Below are 21383 nucleotides of genomic sequence, written 5' to 3'. Positions count from 1 at the left end.
TTTTGTTTTTATTTTTGTATTATACAGTTCAGTGCTCTAAATAGAAGCCAGGTGGTATAGAAATACTAGCTGCAGGATACGTATATACTCACTGTATTGTGTTTCTTCCTTTTTTAGTTGGAGAAATTGAAAGCAGAGCAAACAAAGCAACCAGCCACTCCACTGCTTAGCAGAAAGTTTTCAGCAGATGTACTTGAGGCATCCAGAATGGCTCCACGTCTGTATAATGCAATCATTGAGCAAGTCGAACCAAAAATTGACAAGAAGGAACTAAACAAAAAAACTGAGGCAGAAACCCTTATGAATGGAGTAAAATATGACTTTGAGTTAAAAACTGAAAGAATAGAACCAAAAATTGCCTATGTACGTCAGGAGTTGAGACCTGAGCGTATGCAACCAAAAATTCATAACTTGCAAGACAGTTTAAACTACAGTACAGACATCAGACTTCCTCATCATCAGGAAGGAAGACCTGAAGGGAGTGATCCAAAATCAGTGGTTTTAGAGGAAGTAAAACCTGACAAGCTAATGTCAATACATTCACAGCAAGTGTCATCTCATGAGACTGCCGCCACTAATCTAGAGAAAGAAGAAGCAAAAGACACCAGGCAGGAACCAATACCAGAACACAGGAGGGACAGGCATGAGAGGAGGACAGAAAGACAAGGGTCTGGTGAACACGATACACTAAAAGCAGATCAGGCAGAAAGGAGACGTGAGCGGCGGGAGCAGAAAATGGAGAGACAAGAATCCAGTGAGCAAGACACTCCACAGCATGAGCAGACAGAAAGGAGGCGTGAACGCCACGAAAGACGGTTGGAGAGGCATGAGTCCAGTGAACAAGAGACTCCTCGACATGAGGAAAGGAGAGCAAGGTAGGCATTAGCATTACTTACGTTAGTAAATATAGTATATAATAATATATAGTAAATATGGCTACCTAGCATCTCGCGTTGATGTGATCTTTCTCTGCAAAATGAATCTTCCCATATATGTGTAGTGCTTTTTAGCGTGCAGAATTTTAAAATTGCTAAACTATGAAACCGTTTGTCCTTGAAATTCATTGAATTCATGGCTTTAGGGACTGTAACCTTCATCACAATGAAGCAGCAGCACACACAAGGAATATAATGCAGTTTAGTCACCCTGATCACACCTAAAGGTGTATCCAGTATTTTTGGAAATATACCTCAAGTGGATGCAGCCAAATCTTTTTGAATTATACACCTGTCTTCCTAGCATTTGTTATTCTCCAAGACTTTTTTTTTTTTGAATAATGCACTTTCATTCAGACTGCTCCCCTTGTCCTCCATTGTATTTCCTGGTGGCAGACTACCTGACAAATGGACACAGTGTAAGCTGTGGCAAGTGACTGCACCAAAGCAAGGTAGGTAGACCCAGTCACTCACTTACCACACTACAAGCTGCTTCTAGAACCACTTAGCACTGCAGCACCTAGACTAGGATAATTCATAATTTGATAATATTTTGTACATTAATGTGATTGTCTGGCTGAACCTGCTGCAAAACTGAAAATTCTGGTTTGTCATAGATATTTTCTAGTGAGTTCATTCATTCACTGATTCATTCTCTGAGACCAAACTTATTTTAATCAGGATCACAGGGAAGCCAGAAGCTCTCCTGGCACTCACTGGGCATACAGTGAAGAATTAAGCTTGGATGGCATGTCATCTATCAAAGAGTGCACACACAGACACGTTCTCCATATTTTTTTTTCTGGGTTTGGAGGGAGAAGTCCATATTTAAATCAGTTTTTTAATCAGCTGATTAAATAACTGATCCAAAGTGATGGAGACACAAACAGGTACAAATACATTTACAGACATGCAGATCATATATGTTACATGCATAAGTATGAGCTTATTAACAAATGGTGAAATATTTAATTCTACAGTGTTTTTGAGTTTTGCATACAGTATCGGTGAGAGACAAATTACCCTACAGTGCAGGATAGCAAGAAGAAGAAACTTTGCTGATTTATATGTCTGTTATAATCTTTAGTATAAGTTGGAAACCTATAAACATCTCATGTTTTCAAAAACCAAGTTTGCAGTTGCACATTTTAGTCATGAAATTCCCTCAAATCCCTTTTGCATCCCTTTCTATTTATCTACCTAATATATGTGTGGATACTATCCAAAAAAACATGAATCCATTCTGAGTGAGCCATGTAAATGGTGCAAATATTTTTATGGCAGTCCTTATTCCTTTCTCATTTTTGAGCACTGCACATGAATAAGAAGGGGGAAAAGTTAGCAGGGCTTCTCTAGACCCTCAGAAAGTCATGCTGTCAACACTCTTGGAACATTTGATTACCATCAAAGTCTGACTGAGTAGGATACCATTTTCCATGGAGGAACAGGGAGAAAATCTCTAAAGTATTAAAAAAAAAATGTTAAGAACAATAATTTTATAGTCATTAAAAATAAAACAGAAAACAGCTATATGTTAAATAATTATACCAAATTAGATATAATATAAAAACATTGTTTAAGAATAGATACAAGTCATATGACAATAATTTGATAGAGAAATGTAAGGTAAGTAAGTATGAAACAAACAGGAATTGTAATATGAGAAACAATAAGGCTTGTGTTGTATTTATAGAGAGAGCCGGGGTGAGAGAATAAAAGAATTAAGGACGTGAGTGAAGAAGGGAGAGGAAGGCGGTATAAGGTATGCATATGTATTTGTTCACATTTAAGGATGCAGTTTATCCTGGTGTTGAACAAGAACAGAGCCAGTTTTTGGCTAGAATGTCTTTCAGAATGGGTTTGAAGGATGCAAGGGAGGGTATTGAGCATGTGCGAGTGTCACTGCCATTTTATAGTTAGTTGTTGAGATGTGAACATGTACGTATGTAAGCTCTGTCTGTTAGTTAATTTGTATTTAATGATGCTGCTATCCATCCGATGTGTTTCTTTGTATTAAAGCATCTAAAGTAGAAGTGTCCAACCTGCGGCCCTCAGAGCTCTGTCATGCGGCCCTCTACATCTAACTTCAACATCGATGTATGCATGCCCCAAAACAATTTTTTGTTGTGTTTTTCACACCCGTGACCTGTAACTCTTAACATAGGTGTGCACATGCACCAAAGCTTCCTTCGAGTTTTGATTTTTTTCCACCGTAGAAGGGTCTGTGTGTTCGCGCCATAATTTTGTGAAAAAAGAATCAATGTGTGCGTTCTTGCTTAAGAGGGACCCGTCTATAGATTTGCTGCCATTGCCTTTTAAAGAGACAGCACTTAACCTGTGTTAATAGGTAAGTATGGTGTGAGTGAGTGCATGCGTGAAAGCAGAATGTTTGTGTGTGGGAAAGTAGAAGTGTGTGTGTGTGTGTGTGTGTGTGTGTGTGTGTGTGTGTGTGTGTGTGTGTGTGTGTGTGTTTATGTGTGCATGACAGAGAGACAAAGAGAGACACATGCACAAAGAGGCTAACATGCAAACAGGTTAGCTCACAAATGCATCCTACATTAAAAGTACACTTTCATTAAATTGCAGCTTTTCTGACAGGGAGAGTGTTGTATTGAATATGAAATCATACCTCTCAACTGTATGGATTTTTGAAGAATGTCTGGATTTTTGCCTCATCTTCCAATTTGTGTATTTTGCTTAGGAAATAAAAGTAGTCATCCAAGGTAATGCAGTCCAAGGGAGTAAGAATGAGACAGCAGCCTAGGGTTACTGGGTCAGTAGTGGATTGACTAATGTGGGACTGTAGCATATAAAGTTTTTTTTTTTTTTGACAAACAAAAAAATCACCCAGTACTGACTTGTCATTGGTGGGTTCTAAGCAGTGGTAGATTGGACAACAGTAAGCATATCTTTGGTGGATCATCAATACTGGCAAATCAGGTGGGCACAATGTCATTTTCAAATGCTGGGGGTTTTAGTGTGTATGTGTGTGTTTGTGTTGGGAGTGCTGCAATAGTAGATGATTATTAAAGACAGAGACTTAGAAACTGTGGAGAATATGTTTCTTTGTTTCAAAACCTGATACTTGGGTACTAGGAATGCCAAAAATAGATTTTTTAAGACATAGCTTCTTGCCATGGATAGATATTTACATTTAATGAACAATGTTAGCAGTATGAGTGTGGTCCTGTAAGGATCAGAAGGATGCTAAGTCTACCACTGCCAATGTCTTGTAAAGTGACCTAGAAATGGATATTTGGATGTTACTGAAAGAATACAGCAAGTGAGCTTTGAAATGTAGTTTAATTAAACAAAGTGCACTTGCAATTTACAGGCCATAATTTAATTTATTTCAGGTAGTCCAGATCCCGGTAGAGTGTATACCATTAAACTTAATTAGGGAGAGCTGTCATTCTGGGGAAATAAGCAGAGCTAGTTTCAGTGAAAGCTCTGTGGTTGTTTGCAGGTAGGAAGTTGCAGGATGTGAAGCCAATGTGTTTTATTATTTTTAATGGATTTGTCATTTCAAAGTATGGTTTTCTTTATTGCAAAAGAAGGCAGGATTGAATGAGCCATATAATGCTTAACTTAACAATAATGGGATAGAAACATTATACGTGATGTATAATGTTTGCAGCTACACTTGTTTCAATGGTGTCTGTGATGCATAACTATTTTTGGGCCTGTGTCGCAATTTTATTTTTCGCTTTGTCCAGAATTCTTGCTCTAAGGTTGAGAGGTATGGTTCCATGCTAAATCAGAAGGTTGTATTTACCTTGGAAGACTTTTCAGCATAATTATGAGAAACAGAGCGTTTTTAATATCTCCACTTATTTCCATTATAAACTGCCATGTAACCTTGCAAATAACTTTCTTATTACGCTACTTTAATTCTTTTGGAATTGACAGGTATGCTTCGTTGGTTCAGACGTAAGCATAGTGTGCTATGACTGATTTCTTGCAGCAGTCTGTAGTTTACTTATCACAATAACTTTTCTGTGTTTATGGGTGTGTGATCAATTTAACAGTTTTAAAGATGTTTTCCAAAATTAAATAAATACATAATAAATAAAAAAAGTAATCCTTTCTTCACTTTGAGCTATTGACAAAGTGTGGGAATTTGTTTTTTTCAAAAGCGATGGTCAGCATTACAGCTTAGTAAATAGTCAGTCTGTGAATAACTTCTGCGCAAATTAAAATGTCTGAATGTCAAATGGCTTTAGATTGGAGGGAAGTTATATGTTTACTCTAGTATGTAGTATGATCTTAGAGAGTTTATAGATTTCTTATTGATTTCATTTTTGCTGAGCAGTTGTTTGTTGATTTATTGATGGTCCTTTTGGTGGTGGGAAATTGTATGGATGAATCCATCTCTATTATGATTTTTTTTTCAGATATTTTGACTTCCAGACAATTTCAATCAGTGAGACTGTGTCATGTGATTACTTAGGTTGCCTATTTTACAAGTAGGGGCTTCTTTTGTGTGTGTGTGTGTGTGTGTGTGTGTGTGTGTGTGTGTGTATGTATAAGAGAGAGAGAGAGATTTAATATGTATACTGAATATATTTTTGCAAATGGAATTCTTAGTTAAATAGGCCCCTCTTCTTAGACAAGTAGACTTGAGTAACCAATATTAGATCTTAGCCATCCAGCTGGGAAAGTTTAGTATTTGGATTTTCCTTCCGGTTTGATGAAGACTATGCTACTTACTTAAGGAGTACATTCATGGCTATCCATCCAGTTGTAGTGTTGTTGAACTACATTGTTTGATAATGAGAGGAGCTTTTTGCAAAAGTTGAAAGTTTTTGTGTCAAGAACCTGTCCATACAAAGTGGCTTGTTTATGTTGCAGTGAAGGCTGTGGTCTTTGTAGTGAGTGTTTTAAATATAACCAGTATTTCTGAGGTGGAGAAAGTCTCTTAAGGCAGGATCTTTCTTAGCCTGGAAAGCAAGCCAGTGATGAAATGTATAGGGGCCAGTGAGAGACAGAGGAGAACAAGAAGCTTTTTTAGTCTGTTTGGATAACTAAGTGAACTCAGTCATTTGACCTTTTTTTGTCAGAAATGGTTGTACTGTTTCTTTTGGCATGGTGTTTTGCTGAGGCACATGCCAAAAGGAGTGCTGCGCTCAATAATTGCTCTTGTAAATGAAGAATACAGGGATGTTATGTCCTCCTTGTCCCTGGATGAGATACCCTTACTAATGAGGTGGGCCATGTAAAAAGCTTTCCATACAACGGAGACAATGTGGTGGTCAAAAGTCTGGTTTCTATCAACCTGGGTGCCCAAGCATCTCACGACTGATTGCGTGCTTACAACATTGTTATTAATGTGATAATTTGTGTGGACATCACTCTCCTCAAAGTGGATGTTTGTGCATTTTTTGGCATTTAGCTTGAGGCCATGTTTCTGGCACCAGTCATTTGTTTGGGTGAGACCCTCTTGTAGCTTATTCAGAATTGTTTTATTAAGTCAGTAATGTGAATTCTTTACTTTATTGCAAATTTGTTGGCTTATTTTTGTGGATTATAGTATTGTAGGACTGCTAATGTTGACATTGTATGTAGATGGACTGCTGGAGTTGTTTTCCCAGTGAGAAATGCTAGTGCTGTAGTGAATATCTGTTTATTTGTAAAAAATAAATCTATATCTTAACTAAGATGTTAGAATTAACGGTTAGATTAGAGAATTAAAATCAGAATGAGAATTAGAATTTTAAGGCAGATATTAGGCACTTATTACATTTTTTAATTGTTTGAATGCACCTACAGTACAGCCAGGAGGTCGACTTTGGTCTCCCGTGGCAGCGAAAGAGTTAACTATATGATATATTTTATATGCGGCCCCAAGACAATTTCTGTTCACTCAATGTGGCCCCGGCAAGCCAAAAGGTTGGACACCCCTGATCTAAAGGAATAAATACCCCAGCCTTCTTCTTATTTGTGTTAGAGATGATCAAGTGACGGCTGGGATGCAAGATTTTTTAATGGCTGCCCAGAATTGTTTTAGGGTTGTGTTTACTATTATTTTGAAAGTTGTTAAAGTGTATTTTTGTCTTCATTAATTTGCTTTTAAGTATGATTGCAAATCATTCTGAAGTTATTGTAGTGTCTTATATTTCTGCCATTTTTTTCATGCTTTTTTTTCTATTATACATTAGCATTCTACTCTTTTTTTGACAGACAGATTGCATTATTTCTTTTTAGTCTCTTCCTTCTAGGAGGTGCAAGGCTGTTTAGGATATTCAGGAAAGTTGTATTGAATTCATTTACAGCATCATGTTAGAGGAGGATTTTTAGGAACTTAAAGTCACTAGATAATAGGGTAGTAATGACCATTTCTTGGTTAAGCTTGGAAAGGTTGCATGTTGTTTTATAAACATGTTATTTAAGTGGATGTTTGAGATGTATGGGATGTCTGAATATTCTAGGCTTCCTGCATAATAGTAACAATACATCATTTCTTTCTATTTCTCAATAGTCCACTCTGTCATTTTTATGGCTCTTATTTGGCCTATCAGTTTTGGTGAATTTTGTAGACTGCTACTTCCTTTTACAATTGGGGGGGGCATCCTCCCCCTGGGCCTGGCCTAGCCCCACTGTAGGAATGCTCCGTATTTTGAGGATTCTACACTGTCATTTTTTTCCAGTCCTGGCACCAGTGCGCCTACCAGGATTGGGAACTTTTTTTATCCTGGAATATTGTGCATCCAGCCATCTTTTTATTTTTAACCTATTTCTGTCCATGATATATGCTATATAAAATACAGTCTGTATATCAGTGTCATCTTGGTGAGATGTTAAAATTATTTTATTTATTTATTTATTTATTTTACATTTGTTGACCGGGCTAGTCTAGCTGGACATGTATCCGTTTTCAGTAGAGGCCCGGGGAGAAAAGCTCCAGTACAGGCAATAAACAATAATTTGGCACAATAAAGCATTAATATGAGTAAACAATACAAGGTAAAAAAGAAAATTCAATTTCAACACAAAAGAGATACTAAAAATAGGAGATAAACTTATAATATGTACTACTGTATTAGACTTATTAAAAAGAAACTATAACACTACTACTAATATATACTACTGTATTAGCCTTATTAAAACAGAAACAATAACACAAGATGAAGTTAAAAAGGTTGCTGGCAAAGTCTACATTCTCAGATACAAATCTCAAACTATTGAAAGTGTTTGTGAGGAGCTCAGAAAGTGGAAAGGGGAGGAAAAATTAGGTAAATGAGGACATGGTTTCAGTCGGGATTAGCACAAGGACACAACCACTGTGCTTTAAGATGTTCTCTGGCGAGGGCGCCAACAAATTATTGTTTATTTACTGACATTTGTTGACCGGGAAATTCCACTGGGTTTGAGACCCATTTTCAGTGGAGGCCCAGGGAGAAAAGTTCCAAGTTACATGAAAATCATTCTGTAAGGAAACAACATTATAATTATAAAGCAAGTGAAATAATACAAAAAACTATCTAAACAACAAATATGTTGTAAAAAGGCACAATACAGTAACAGTGGAACATTAGCATGTAGGAAAATTATACAGTTGGAAATATTTAACAATACAGCTCAATTTTTTTGGGGCGGTAGGAAAAGTGAAATATAGAATTAGAGAGTTAAACTTAAAGGTAAGACAGATATAGTTGGAATCTTGTAGCTAGGAAGTGGGAATAAGTAGATTATAGGTGACATATTTAATGGTAGAAGTAAAAGTAGAATGTGACAGAGAAGGGAAAATGTGTTAAGATGGTTGTATTGATGTGTGGCCTATGATACTAAAGATTAGGGATAACTCATATGGTATAACATATACACAAGTATATTTACTATGTGAAACAGTTTTGTTAGATTAAGGAAGCTGCGGATATGTTGCATGTGCAGCTGGGGTTATCAGTGAGATCTTGTTTTAGTTTTCCTTTAAAGGAGATTACGTTGTCTAATTCTGTAACTGATGATGGGAGGGTGTTCCAAAGTTTAGATATGGAATGGGAATAGAGGCAGCTACCTGCTCTTTTACTAGGTTTTGATACTTTAAGTAGGTGTTGTTAGAGCATAGATTTTTGGATGGGATGTAAAGTTCAATGATATGTTTCAGGGAAGGGCGACACTCAGGTTTATAAATGAGTTTATGGCCAAAGGTTAGTTGTGTATAATGTAGGTAATGTCCAAATTCTAGCCAGTTTAATTCTTTAGTGGCCTGGCAATGGTGGGTGCGATATGGTTGGGCTGATGCGAATTTTGCAGTCTTATAATAACAGGACTGCAGTTTGTGTTGCAAAGAGTTGTGGAGATTGGTGAAGGTAGGAGACCCATATAGTAAGGTTGGAAGGAGAAGACTTTTTGAGAGTTTTATTCGGATGGATTTGTCTAAGTATTGTTTGTTTCTGTAAAGTTTGCTAATTTGAAGTGAGTCTATTTTATTGCATTATTAATATGCAAGGCAAAGCTAAGTTTGCTGTGAATAGTAATTCCTAGCAGTTTGGCCTGATTTACTAACTCTGTTGGGGTTTTGTTTATGGAGAATATAGTAAAGTCTGTGGGAACAGGTTTAGATGCAAAGATGAGCAGTAAAGGTATTTGTGTTAACTTTTGGAGGTCAGAAAAGTTATTGGAGGTACAGATTATGGTTAAATCATCTGCGTATTGTATGGTATTACAATGCAGTGGGAAATTTATTTAGGTCATTTATAAAAATTTTGAATAGTAGGTGTCCCAAGACTGAACCCTGTGTTACTCCTATGTTATTAGGGGGAAAGCTAGTGAGGTTATTCAGCCATTTGTCGTGAAGGTTCTCAGTGAGACTTGAGGATGAATTCAGTCCCAGTAACACTATTCTCCTTTACTTATGACTTATCATCGCTCCATTTGGACCCAAACTGGGTCTGGTCGTACAGACTGGGAGCTGATCACTGAGACAGTCAGACATTGTACCTGTGGTGGTGTATTTATTAAGATCTGATACTGGGATCCCATATAATGCCTTGCTATAATGCGTGGGGCTATTAATTAGTTGTGTAAAACCAAATCAGTTCACACTAAATGGAGGGGAGTTAGAGTTTATGTCCAACCAACTGACATTCAAATCACCCCGTAGTATTTTTTCTTGTCGAATTGTTATGGATATCCAATGTAGAATATCTTCCAGTATTGCAGTAATACATATTTGTTTATAATTATTTAATTTCAGGAAAGTAATAATAAGTTCTGCTGAATTAAATGTTGGTATTGGTTTGTTGTAAGGAAAGTTTTGACAGTTGTTCAGAAATATTAAAGCAATATCTCCAATTTATATAGCTGGGAGGTCTAATTTTGGAGTCATTTATGCTGGGTTTAAGCCAAATTTCAGTTACAATGGAAATATTAGGCTTATGTTGGTTAATCCAGACATGTAGTTCAGCAATTTTATTTCTTTTGTTTCTGACATTTATGTCAGCAAAAGTTAGATCACTGTCTTTGGGGGTTGACCTTTGCATCCACGTGCATTTAGAGAGTGTAGGGAGAAAGTATGAATGGCTGGTTGGGCCAGAGATGGAGATATGCTGAGAAATATAGAGCCATGGTAGGATGAGAGATGGTCCAGTAGCAGCAGAAGAATAGAGGATAAGCTGAGGATTAGCATGATTAAGTAACGGGATCTGTTTGCTATAGTTGACAGGTAGTGGGGAAAGCTGGGATCAAAAAGGAAAAAGTAGTTGCATAATAGAAGATATTTAGTGTTGCTGGACTTAGAAAGCTGATAGTAGGTAGGAAAGAAGTATTTTTATGAAGAAAGAGAGTCATAGAAAGCTGATAGTAGGTAGAAAGTATTTTTATGAAGAAAGAGAGTCAGGTTTTCCTAGTATCTTCTCTGGAATGTAAGGAATCAAGGGTTTTAAAAGGCTAGAGTATGAGAATGTAGGTAAACTAGGAAGAAGTGCAGGATTTTATTTGGGAAAAGTAGAAGATACAATGCAGAATAGATAAATACTGTTAGGAAGGGGGTGTGATAATGAATATTTGTAGCACAAAACTATATAGAACAGAGAAAGGGTTCATACATAAGTACTAAGCTAACTGCCCTTGCAGGACATTTTAAGCCTAGCCAATTTCTATCATATGTAAGACTCAAACTCTGCACCATGTGACTGTGAGGTAAACACCTTAGCTAGTGGGAATAATGCTAAAGGACTAAATGGAAGCTAGGAATTAGGTAAAAAGAAACAGCAGTGTTTGTATGAGAGTCGTAAGGTTGTTTAGGAGAGTTAGGGAATAGGATTCCCAAGTGAAATGTGTATGTAGGAAGTATAATAGTAGAGTAAGAGGGGTGGGTGGGAATGGGGACAGAGTAGGAGAGAGAAGCAAAGGCAAGCATAGTGGGTTTCCACCTGCAAGTCAATTTGTAACAGCGAGTAATCTGTTTATAGCTAATACAAAGTAATTAACAGAGACGTACAAAGTAGAACAGGTTTTCTTTCATTTCCTGAATGCAGAAACCTGTCAACTAAGAACAATAAGTAACTGGTATATACAGTGTAATCCATCGGTCAAGAAAAGGGACACTGACCAACTTAGTAGGTCGTCCTTAGACTGCACTGTCAACTGTTTCATAGGGGAAGTATATTAAAGTCAATTTCCAGCACAGGTAGACATGTATTTGCCTAGTTAAAGTTAATACTCAGCAAGGTACTTTGTTAAATTTGCTTACATTGCATACAGACAAAATTCTCAATGAAAATATTTGGCAGTTGGCCCTTGTGGCAGAGTTCCTGCAGCATCAAGATTGGATGTAGTGACCACAGGCTATTGTATAAAGACAAAATTCTAGTGAAAACATTTGGGAGTTGGCCCTTGTTCATAGGTTCATAGGTTCATAGGTTAGTACTAGGCTAACTGCCCTTGTGAGCCATTGTAAGCCTAGCCAATTATCCCTTGTGAGACTCAAACCCTGCACCTTGTGTTTGTAAGGCAAACACCTTAACCGTTAGTCCACCATCCCAACCCCCTGCAGTATCAGGGTCAGATGTAGTGATCATAGGCTATTGTATAAAGAGAAAATTTTCAATGTGAAAACGTTTGGGATATGTACCATGAGTTTATGTGCTAATTCACTAGATGCACTCTGCAACCATAAAATGCCCTGCAAAACTTATTCTCACTAATGTAACATCTGTACAAAGTCATTTATCAGCATGTTGTACAATGATAGTATAGTGTAATCAAGTGCCACATCATCTTCTCTCACCTCCTTTTTTGTTTTCTCCATGTTTGTTTTCTGTGTCCGTGACATACAGATTCCAAACTGATATGCACTGCTGTTTCCAGATCAGTACCAGTGGGTACTGTCTGATTAATTCCTTTGACAATTACATTGCCACAGTAGTAAGGAAATCCTTCTACGTGGCACACCTCATCACTAAAGGGTTTTCCTCCAGAAAAAAAGAGGTTGTTGTTCCTCTCTACTCTGCCCTCATCAGACCCATCATAGAGTACAACTCCGCATTTGGCATGCACCTCACAAGACATCTGCAACAACTGGAAAGGCCACAAAAGTACCTCAGTAAGAAGATTACCGGCCTCAAACAGATGACATATGCAGACCGCCTCAAAAAACTCCAGCTCTACTCCGTCGCTTATTGCCTACTTAGAGGCAACCTCTGCCTAACATACAAGGCCATGTCAAACCCAATTCTTATGAACATGCTACACTTAAAGAAACCCCAATCTCTCCATGTCACATGCTCCAGGGACTGGAACCTTGCCACCACAATAAACAGAACATGCTGGAGGGATAGATTCCTGTCCCAGCGACTCCCCATACTTTGGAACAGACTACCCATTCACATCAAGCAGAGCTCCTCATTATCCCTCTTTAAGAGGAATCTAGAAAATTGGATGGGAAATAGGAAATTCACCCCAGGGATCACCTCTGTGGCTCTGCATGACAGGGGCACAAGAAAATAACTTTCTTGGGTGGCGAAAACCAGGGAACATTTTGGCTAGGTTTATATAGGCCCTAGTACTGATAGCCTAATACCTACCTATGAACCTATAATGTGACCACAAAAAATGCAGGCTGTGCTGCTCCTTCTCCTTGTCCTCACAAATATTGAAGCACAGGAAAGCAGTTCCTGACCAGTCAGTGCAAGGTGAAAGAACGAGAACCAGAATAAATTAGTGAAACTTACTGTAATTTATTATATCTAAAATGGACAAATTGGATAACCAGTCACAGCCAAACAGCATAAGAGTCTAGTAATGCATAGGTACATAAATGTAAAAGCCAGTGGAAAGTGATGGCTTGATGATGCAGTGCACTTTTTTGTTGTTTCAGAGAGGGCCTTGTTCTTTACACAGGCAGCTTCATGAAGTAAATAAAATAAATACAAAAAAATATACACCTTAGTATGCTTTATGTATGTCTATTCTTCACTTAATGTTATTTTGATAGTAACTTGTACATACTTTAAACTGACAGGTGCAAGAATAGTTTTCTTCAGTTTCTATGTGGAATGAAAAAGGGAAGCATTGAGTATATTCAGGTATGTGCCATGAAAATCAGTGTCCAGATGTATTTTGAGGCAGCATTTTTACCCAGCACAATGGTGCAAAATGTCTCCGTTTCAAACACACAAATGCAATTAGAAGAGAACAAGCAGCCAGAATTGAACCTTACTGTGTTAAAACTAATATTACATTTGTCATATGTAGCCACATAACCAGCATGTTTTGGAGTAACAGGAGGAGATTACAATACCCCAGGAAAACCTGTGCATGCTTTTGGTAAATAACCCAGTTTAGGACAGTGGGAGGAAGCTAAAGTACTCTGAGAAACCCTGTACATGCATTATGGAAAACACCTCAAAACACCATACAAACAGTTGCCGGTTGCCAGAGGTTAGGAATGAACTCTGAAAGTATGAAGCAAAGATCTTACCACTGAAGCACCATGCTGCCCAAAGGTACATTGATAATCAATCTCTTCATCAGTGCAAAGAGTGGACAGTGCTGACAGCTAGAATGACCTGAAGGCAGTGTGTAGTGTGTAAAGACCATTCATACAGAATTTATACAGGAGGAGGATAAAGAGAAAGTACATTGCATATACAAAAACAGTGAAGGGGTAAAGCACATAAGGGAGAAGGATAAGGCTTTAATACATGGAAGGCAGTCCAAAGGAGATTCAGATGTCTGAAACAGAAATTGAAGGAAACACATGGAAAAGGAGGAAAGTGGGTTGAAGGATAAGTGATGGAATGAGTCTGGTCAGGTACTCTATATGTGGTATGGAAGTGTGAGGTTAAAGTGCGTGCAAAACTGGTAGGAGTACTAGGTTGCTAAAAGATGAGGGAAATTATTTTCAGAGCATGACTGCAGAATGTCACTTTTGTGTCAAGTCAGGTGCAAGCAGGCAGGCAAACTGAGAAAGAAAAGGAGCTTATAGAGCCAGGAGTAGGATGAGGTAAGGATAACCGAACACCAGAGCAGAACAGGGTAGAAGCAGAAACAAGAGAAGCAATCCCAGAATAAGGAGGGTGTTACTTGAAAAGAAGAGCTCACAAGTGAAGCTTCAGAGATAAAGCAGCAGGGTGAAATGGCTAGGAGGTAGTGAATTTGACAGTTGTAGAAGAAAAGACTACTATCTAAATGACAGAAGGAACTAAAGACAGGGAGAGAAGCAAAGAATAGATTAAGAAATAGTGCTTAGAACAAGGGCACCAAGAAGGTAGGAGGCAGTTGCAGAATATTTTGCAGGAATATTAACTGAACTGGAAGTTAGTCAGTGTTTGCTGAATTTTGTTATTTGCTAGTATTTACAGGTGTGGGGATAGCCACATTCTTTGATTTCCTGTCCTTGCCTATTTAAGTGGTACAGTGTGAAATATTTTCTGCTTAAAAACCTCAGCTTTGGCCGGCTAAAAACTTGCTGTATTCAACTGGACGTATAAGAGAATTTAAGTATCTTTATCTGCACTTTTTTTTTCAAAAAAATACAGTATTTAAATTGATTTTAACTGTGTGTTGCAGGAATATTAACTGAACTGGAAGTTAGTCAGTGTTTGCTGAATTTTGTTATTTGCTAGTAATTACAGGTGTGGGGGTAGCCACATTCTTTGATTTCCTGTCCTTGCCTATTTAAGTGGTACATTGTGAAATATTTTCTGCTTAAACACCTCATCTTTGGCCGGCTAAGAACTTGCTGTATTTAACTGGATGTATAAGAGAATTTAAGTACCTTTATCTGCAATTTTTTTTTCAAAAAAAATACAGTATTTAAATTGATTTTAACTGTGTGTTGCAGGAATATTAACTGAACTGGAAGTTAGTTAGTGTTTGCTGAATTTTGTTATTTGCTAGTAATTACAGGTGTGGGGATAGCCACATTCTTTGATTTCCTATCCTTACCTATTTAAGTGGTACAGTGTGAAATATTTTCTGCTTAAAAACCTCAGCTTTGGCCTGGTAAGAACTTGTTGTATTTAACTGGACGTATAAGTGAATTTAAGTACCTTTATCTGCACTTTTTTTCAAAAATACAGTATTTAAATTGATTTTAACTGTGTGTTGCAACAGGAATATTAACTGAACTGGAAGTTAGTCAGTGTTTGCTGAATTTTGTTATTTGCTAGTAATTACAGGTGTGGGGGTAGCCACATTCTTTGATTTCCTGTCCTTGCCTATTTAAGTGGTACAGTGTGAAATATTTTCTGCTTAAAACCTCAGCTTTGGCCGGCTAAGAACTTGCTGTATTCAACTGGACGATAAGAGAATTTAAGTGCTTTTATCTGCACTTTTTTTTCAAAAAAATACAGTATTTAAATTGATTTTAACTGTGTTGCAGGAATATTAACTGAACTGGAAGTTAGTCAGTGTTTGCTGAATTTTGTTATTTGCTAGTAATTACAGGTGTGGGGGTAGCCACATTCATTGATTTCCTGTCCTTGCCTATTTAAGTGGTACAGTGTGAAATATTTTCTGCTTAAAAAACCCAGCTTTGGCCGGCTAAGAACTTGCTGTATTCAACTGGATGTATAAGACAATTTAAGTACCTTTATCTGCACTTTTTTTTCAAAAAATACAGTATTTAAATTGATTTTAACTGTGTGTTGCAGGAATATTAACTGAACTGGAAGTTAGTCAGTGTTTGCTGAATTTTGTTATTTGCTAGTAATTACAGGTGTGGGGGTAGCCATATTCTTTGATTTCCTGTCCTTGCCTATTTAAGTGGTACAGTGTGAAATATTTTCTGCTTAAAAACCTCAGCTTTGGCAGGCTAAGAACTTGCTGTATTCAACTGGACGTATAAGAGAATTTAAGTACCTTTATCTGCACTTTTTTTCAAAAAAATACAGTATTTAAATTGATTTTAACTGTTTGTTGCAACAGGAATATTAACTGAACTGGAAGTTAGTCAGTGTTTGCTGAATTTTGTTATTTGCTAGTAATTACAGGTGTGGGGTAGCCACATTCTTTGATTTCCTGTCCTTGCCTATTTAAGTGGTACAGTGTGAAATATTTTCTGCTTAAAAACCTCAGCTTTGGCCGGCTAAGAACTTGCTGTATTCAACTGGACGTATAAGAGAATTTAAGTGCTTTTATCTGCACTTTTTTTTCAAAAAAATACAGTATTTAAATTGATTTTAACTGTGTGTTGCAGGAATATTAACTGAACTGGAAGTTAGTCAGTGTTTGCTGAATTTTGTTAGTTGCTAGTAATTACAGGTGTGGGGGTAGCCACATTCATTGATTTCCTGTCCTTGCCTATTTAAGTGGTACATTGTGAAATATTTTCTGCTTAAAAACCTCAGCTTTGGCCGGCTAAGAACTTGCTGTATTCAACTGGATGTATAAGAGAATTTAAGTACCTTTATCTGCACTTTTTTTGTCAAAAAATACAGTATTTAAATTGATTTTAACTGTGTGTTGCAGGAATATTAACTGAACTGGAAGTTAGTCAGTGTTTGCTGAATTTTGTTATTTGCTAGTAATTACAGGTGTGGGGTAGCCATATTCTTTGATTTCCTGTCCTTGCCTATTTAAGTGGTACAGTGTGAAATATTTTCTGCTTAAAAACCTCAGCTTTGGCAGGCTAAGAACTTGCTGTATTCAACCGGACGTATAAGAGAATTTAAGTACCTTTATCTGCACTTTTTTTTTTCCAAAAAATACAGTATTTAAATTGATTTTAACTGTGTGTTGCAGGAATATTAACTGAGCTGGAAGTTAGTCAGTGTTTGCTGAATTTTGTTATTTGCTAATAATTACAGGTGTGGGGGTAGCCACATTCTTTGATTTCCTGTCCTTGCCTATTTAAGTGGTACAGTGTGAAATATTTTCTGCTTAAAAACCTCAGCTTTGGCCTGCTAAGAACTTGCTGTATTCAACTGGACGTATAAGAGAATTTAAGTACCTTTATCTGCACTTTTTTTTTCAAAAAAATACAGTATTTAAATTGATTTTAACTGTGTGTTGCAGGAATATTAACTGAACTGGAAGTTTGTCAGTGTTTGCTGAATTTTGTTATTTGCTAGTAATTACAGGTGTGGCAGTAGCCACATTCTTTGATTTCCTGTCCTTGCCTATTTAAGTCGTACAGTGTGAAATATTTTCTGCTTAAAAACCTCAGCTTTGGCCTGCTAAGAACTTGATGTATTCAACTGGACGTATAAGCGAATTTAAGTACCTTTATCTGCACTTTTTTTTCAAAAAAATACAGTATTTAAATTGATTTTAACTGTGTGTTGCAACAGGAATATTAACGGAACTGGAAGTTAGTCAGTGTTTGCTGAATTTTGTTATTTGCTAGTAATTACAGGTGTGGGGGTAGCCACATTCTTTGATTTCCTGTCCTTGCCTTTTTAAGTGGTACAGTGTGAAATATTTTCTGCTTAAAAACCTCAGCTTTGGCCGGCTAAAAACTTGCTGTATTCAACTGGACGTATAAGAGAATTTAAGTGCTTTTATCTGCACTTTTTTTTCAAAAAAATACAGTATTTAAATTGATTTTAACTGTGTGTTGCAGGAATATTAACTGAACTGGAAGTTAGTCAGTGTTTGCTGAATTTTGTTAGTTGCTAGTAATTACATGTGTGGGGGTAGCCACATTCATTGATTTCCTGTCCTTGCCTATTTAAGTGGTACATTGTGAAATATTTTCTGCTTAAAAAACTCAGCTTTGGCCGGCTAAGAACTTGCTGTATTCAACTGGATGTATAAGAGAATTTAAGTACCTTTATCTGCACTTTTTTTGTCAAAAAATACAGTATTTAAATTGATTTTAACTGTGTGTTGCAGGAATATTAACTGAACTGGAAGTTAGTCAGTGTTTGCTGAATTTTGTTATTTGCTAGTAATTACAGGTGTGGGGGTAGCCATATTCTTTGATTTCCTGTCCTTGCCTATTTAAGTGGTACAGTGTGAAATATTTTCTGCTTAAAAACCTCAGCTTTGGCAGGCTAAGAACTTGCTGTATTCAACCGGACGTATAAGAGAATTTAAGTACCTTTATCTGCACTTTTTTTTTCCAAAAAATACAGTATTTAAATTGATTTTAACTGTGTGTTGCAGGAATATTAACTGAACTGGAAGTTTGTCAGTGTTTGCTGAATTTTGTTATTTGCTAGTAATTACAGGTGTGGCAGTAGCCACATTCTTTGATTTGCTGTCCTTGCCTATTTAAGTCGTACAGTGTGAAATATTTTCTGCTTAAAAACCTCAGCTTTGGCCTGCTAAGAACTTGATGTATTCAACTGGACGTATAAGAGAATTTAAGTACCTTTATCTGCACTTTTTTTTCAAAAAAATACAGTATTTAAATTGATTTTAACTGTGTGTTGCAACAGGAATATTAAGGGAACTGGAAGTTAGTCAGTGTTTGCTGAATTTTGTTATTTGCTAGTAATTACAGGTGTGGGGGTAGCCACATTCTTTGATTTCCTGTCCTTGCCTATTTAAGTGGTACATTGTGAAATACTTTCTGCTTAAAAACCTCCGCTTTGGCCTGCTAACAACTTGCTGTATTCAACTGGACGTATAAGAGAATTTAAGTACCTTTATCTGCACTTTTTTTTTCAAAAAAATACAGTATTTAAATTGATTTTAACTGTGTGTTCCAGGAATATTAACTGAACTGGAAGTTTTGACTCTGCTCTTCAGTTAGTCCCACCCACCCTCCCTGTTTTTGTTTTGGTGTTAATCTTAGTGGCCTTGAAACTGCCCGCCCCTCTTGTAAATTTGTGTTTGGATACACCTTCTGGGCCCATCTCATTTGCTCACTCAACTGAGTGCAGTGAGATCATATTCTGATTTTTGGCACTCCTACTGTGTACAAAGAGAGCATCTGGGAAATGGAAAAAAAATTATGCTTGTTTCCTGCCTTCCCTGTTAAGTGGTATAGACTATTTGTAGGCTTCTGAGCCCCCAAGCCCTTCTGTGTTGGAGGGAAGCCTTCTAGCTTAGTTTTTTTTTCTTATAACTAGCCATTTTTCTAGTTTCAGCACTCAAATCTGTTTCTTTGATCTCAGCACTTGTTCAGAAAAAAAAAATTTAATCTGCTTTTACTGTACTTGGGTTTCTACCTTCTTTATTTAATTTTGCATCATCTTAAAAGTACTCAATTGTATTTATTACTGCTTGGTGTAACTCATTCGAAGCCTTTTGGTTTAAACACTTGGGCTTCGGACCAGTTATTTTGCACTGAGAGGGTTTGTGGTCTGCACTGTAGTGGTAGAACAGGTAGCTTACATCCTTCTAGGTTGGGAACTGCTGATTGAGGGCTCAGTGTCTGTTATTCTAAAAGTGTATTAATTCTGGTTTAAGCACTTGGGCTTTCAGGCCAGTTATTTTACATTAAGAGTGTTCGTGGTCTGCACTCTTGTGGGAGGAGAGGTTGGACTCTGCCCTTCTGAGCTGGGAATTTCTGTTTAAAGGCTTATAGTGCATGCATATCTGAACTGCTTCTTACTGAAGTTGGTGCGCCTTGTTTGCTGTGGCATAGACTGGATTCGGGCCTGCTAGATCTAGCTTTGTTTGTGTAACTTGAGCACTAATCCAGGCATTCTCTAAAGTATTCAATTGTATTTATTACTGCTTGGTAGTAACTTGATTAAAGTGTAGCTATCATTCTAAGTCTTTTGGATTAAGCACATGGGCTTCAGACCAGTTGTTTTACATTAGGAAGGTTTGTGGCATGCACTGTGGTGGCAGGACAGGTAGCTTTCATCCTTCTAAGTTGGGAACTGCTGATTGAGAGCCCAGTGTTTGTTATTCTTAAAGTGTATTAGTTCTGGTTTAAGCACTTGGGCTTCAGGCCATTTATTTTACATTAAGAAGTTTTGTGGTCTGCACTCTTGTGGGAGAAGAGGCTGGACTCTGCCCTTCTGAGCTGGGAATTTCTGGTTAAAGGTTTATAGTGCCTGAATATTTGAACTGTATCTTACTGAAATTGGTACACCTTGTTTGCTGTAGCATAGACTAGATCCAGGCCTGCTGAATCTAGCTTTGTTTATATGCTTGTTGTTTGTTTGCTTGTTATTTCCCTGGAATGCTAATTCCACCTAATACGCTTCTCAGCGCTTCTGTGGATCACTAGTGATATCTGCATTGCTTACTGTACTTATTTCTTTGTGTCACTTGAAAGAAAGTTACTGTTTGTCGTTTTTGCATTTAAGTTACCTGTAACACATTGCACTTAAGTTACCTGGCACTTGCTCGCTAAAGCAATTATATAAGTCAGCACTAAAAATTAAAAGCACTACACCCTCACTCCCCACTGGCCCTTGTTTTCAATTATTAAGGAATTCCCAATATTATTCTAGCATGTCCAAAGGTCAGTTGTCAATCTCCTCTCCAGTCCAGCTAGTGAATCTGGGAATCTTGAGGCAATATTACAACTGCCTCATGTACACAGACAACCCTCTTCTCCTCCCAACAAATTCCAACACATGTGAGAGATGCAACCATATAGCCAAACTGGAGGCTAAGCTCTCTCAACTCAGTACTGGCATAACCAGTAAGGAGGAGAAGGAAACCACACTCACTACAATTCCAGTCTCACATAGACCTACCACGACAGCAAACCAAACACGTAATCACACAAAAACATACTCGGAGGCTCTAAATAAAGATCTGCCTAAGCAGCAGAGACCTCCAAAGCAGACACCCAAGCAACCGCTACCCCAAAACAAAACACGTGCAACACATGTCTAACAAAGCCAGTGTGCCGAACAGTCACAGCCCTTAAGACTAAACAACACACCTGATACACTTGTAATAGGTGACTCTATCGTCAGGCACACTGACATCCCGCTCACCAGGCTGAACAAGGAGAGGGTCACGGTGAGCAGCCTGTCGGGCGCTAGGATCCGCCACATAACACAAGCACTCAGGTCACTCCAAGGCAAGTATAAATATGACTCAGTCATTGTCCATGCTGGTGTGAATGACCTGAGACGTACCTCCCTG

General features: G+C 37.5%; 1 protein-coding gene across 1 annotated transcript in view; it reads left to right on the top strand.

The window, feature by feature from the left end:
• The window catches only part of LOC122794071 (spectrin beta chain, non-erythrocytic 4-like), a 1992331-nt gene that overhangs the window by 1288709 nt on the left and 682239 nt on the right, over nucleotides 1–21383 (top strand). The window contains exon 13 of the mRNA XM_044062212.1: nucleotides 118–875. Within this exon, the coding sequence (XP_043918147.1) occupies nucleotides 118–875 (758 nt within the window). The remainder of the gene's footprint in view (nucleotides 1–117; nucleotides 876–21383) is intronic.

Source organism: Protopterus annectens, chromosome 1.part0 (assembly GCF_019279795.1).
Source record: "Protopterus annectens isolate FY-2018-M chromosome 1.part0, PAN1.0, whole genome shotgun sequence".
Lineage (NCBI taxonomy): Eukaryota > Metazoa > Chordata > Ceratodontiformes > Protopteridae > Protopterus > Protopterus annectens.
Note: the sequence above shows the minus strand (reverse complement) of the source record. Positions and strands in the feature narration are given on the sequence as shown.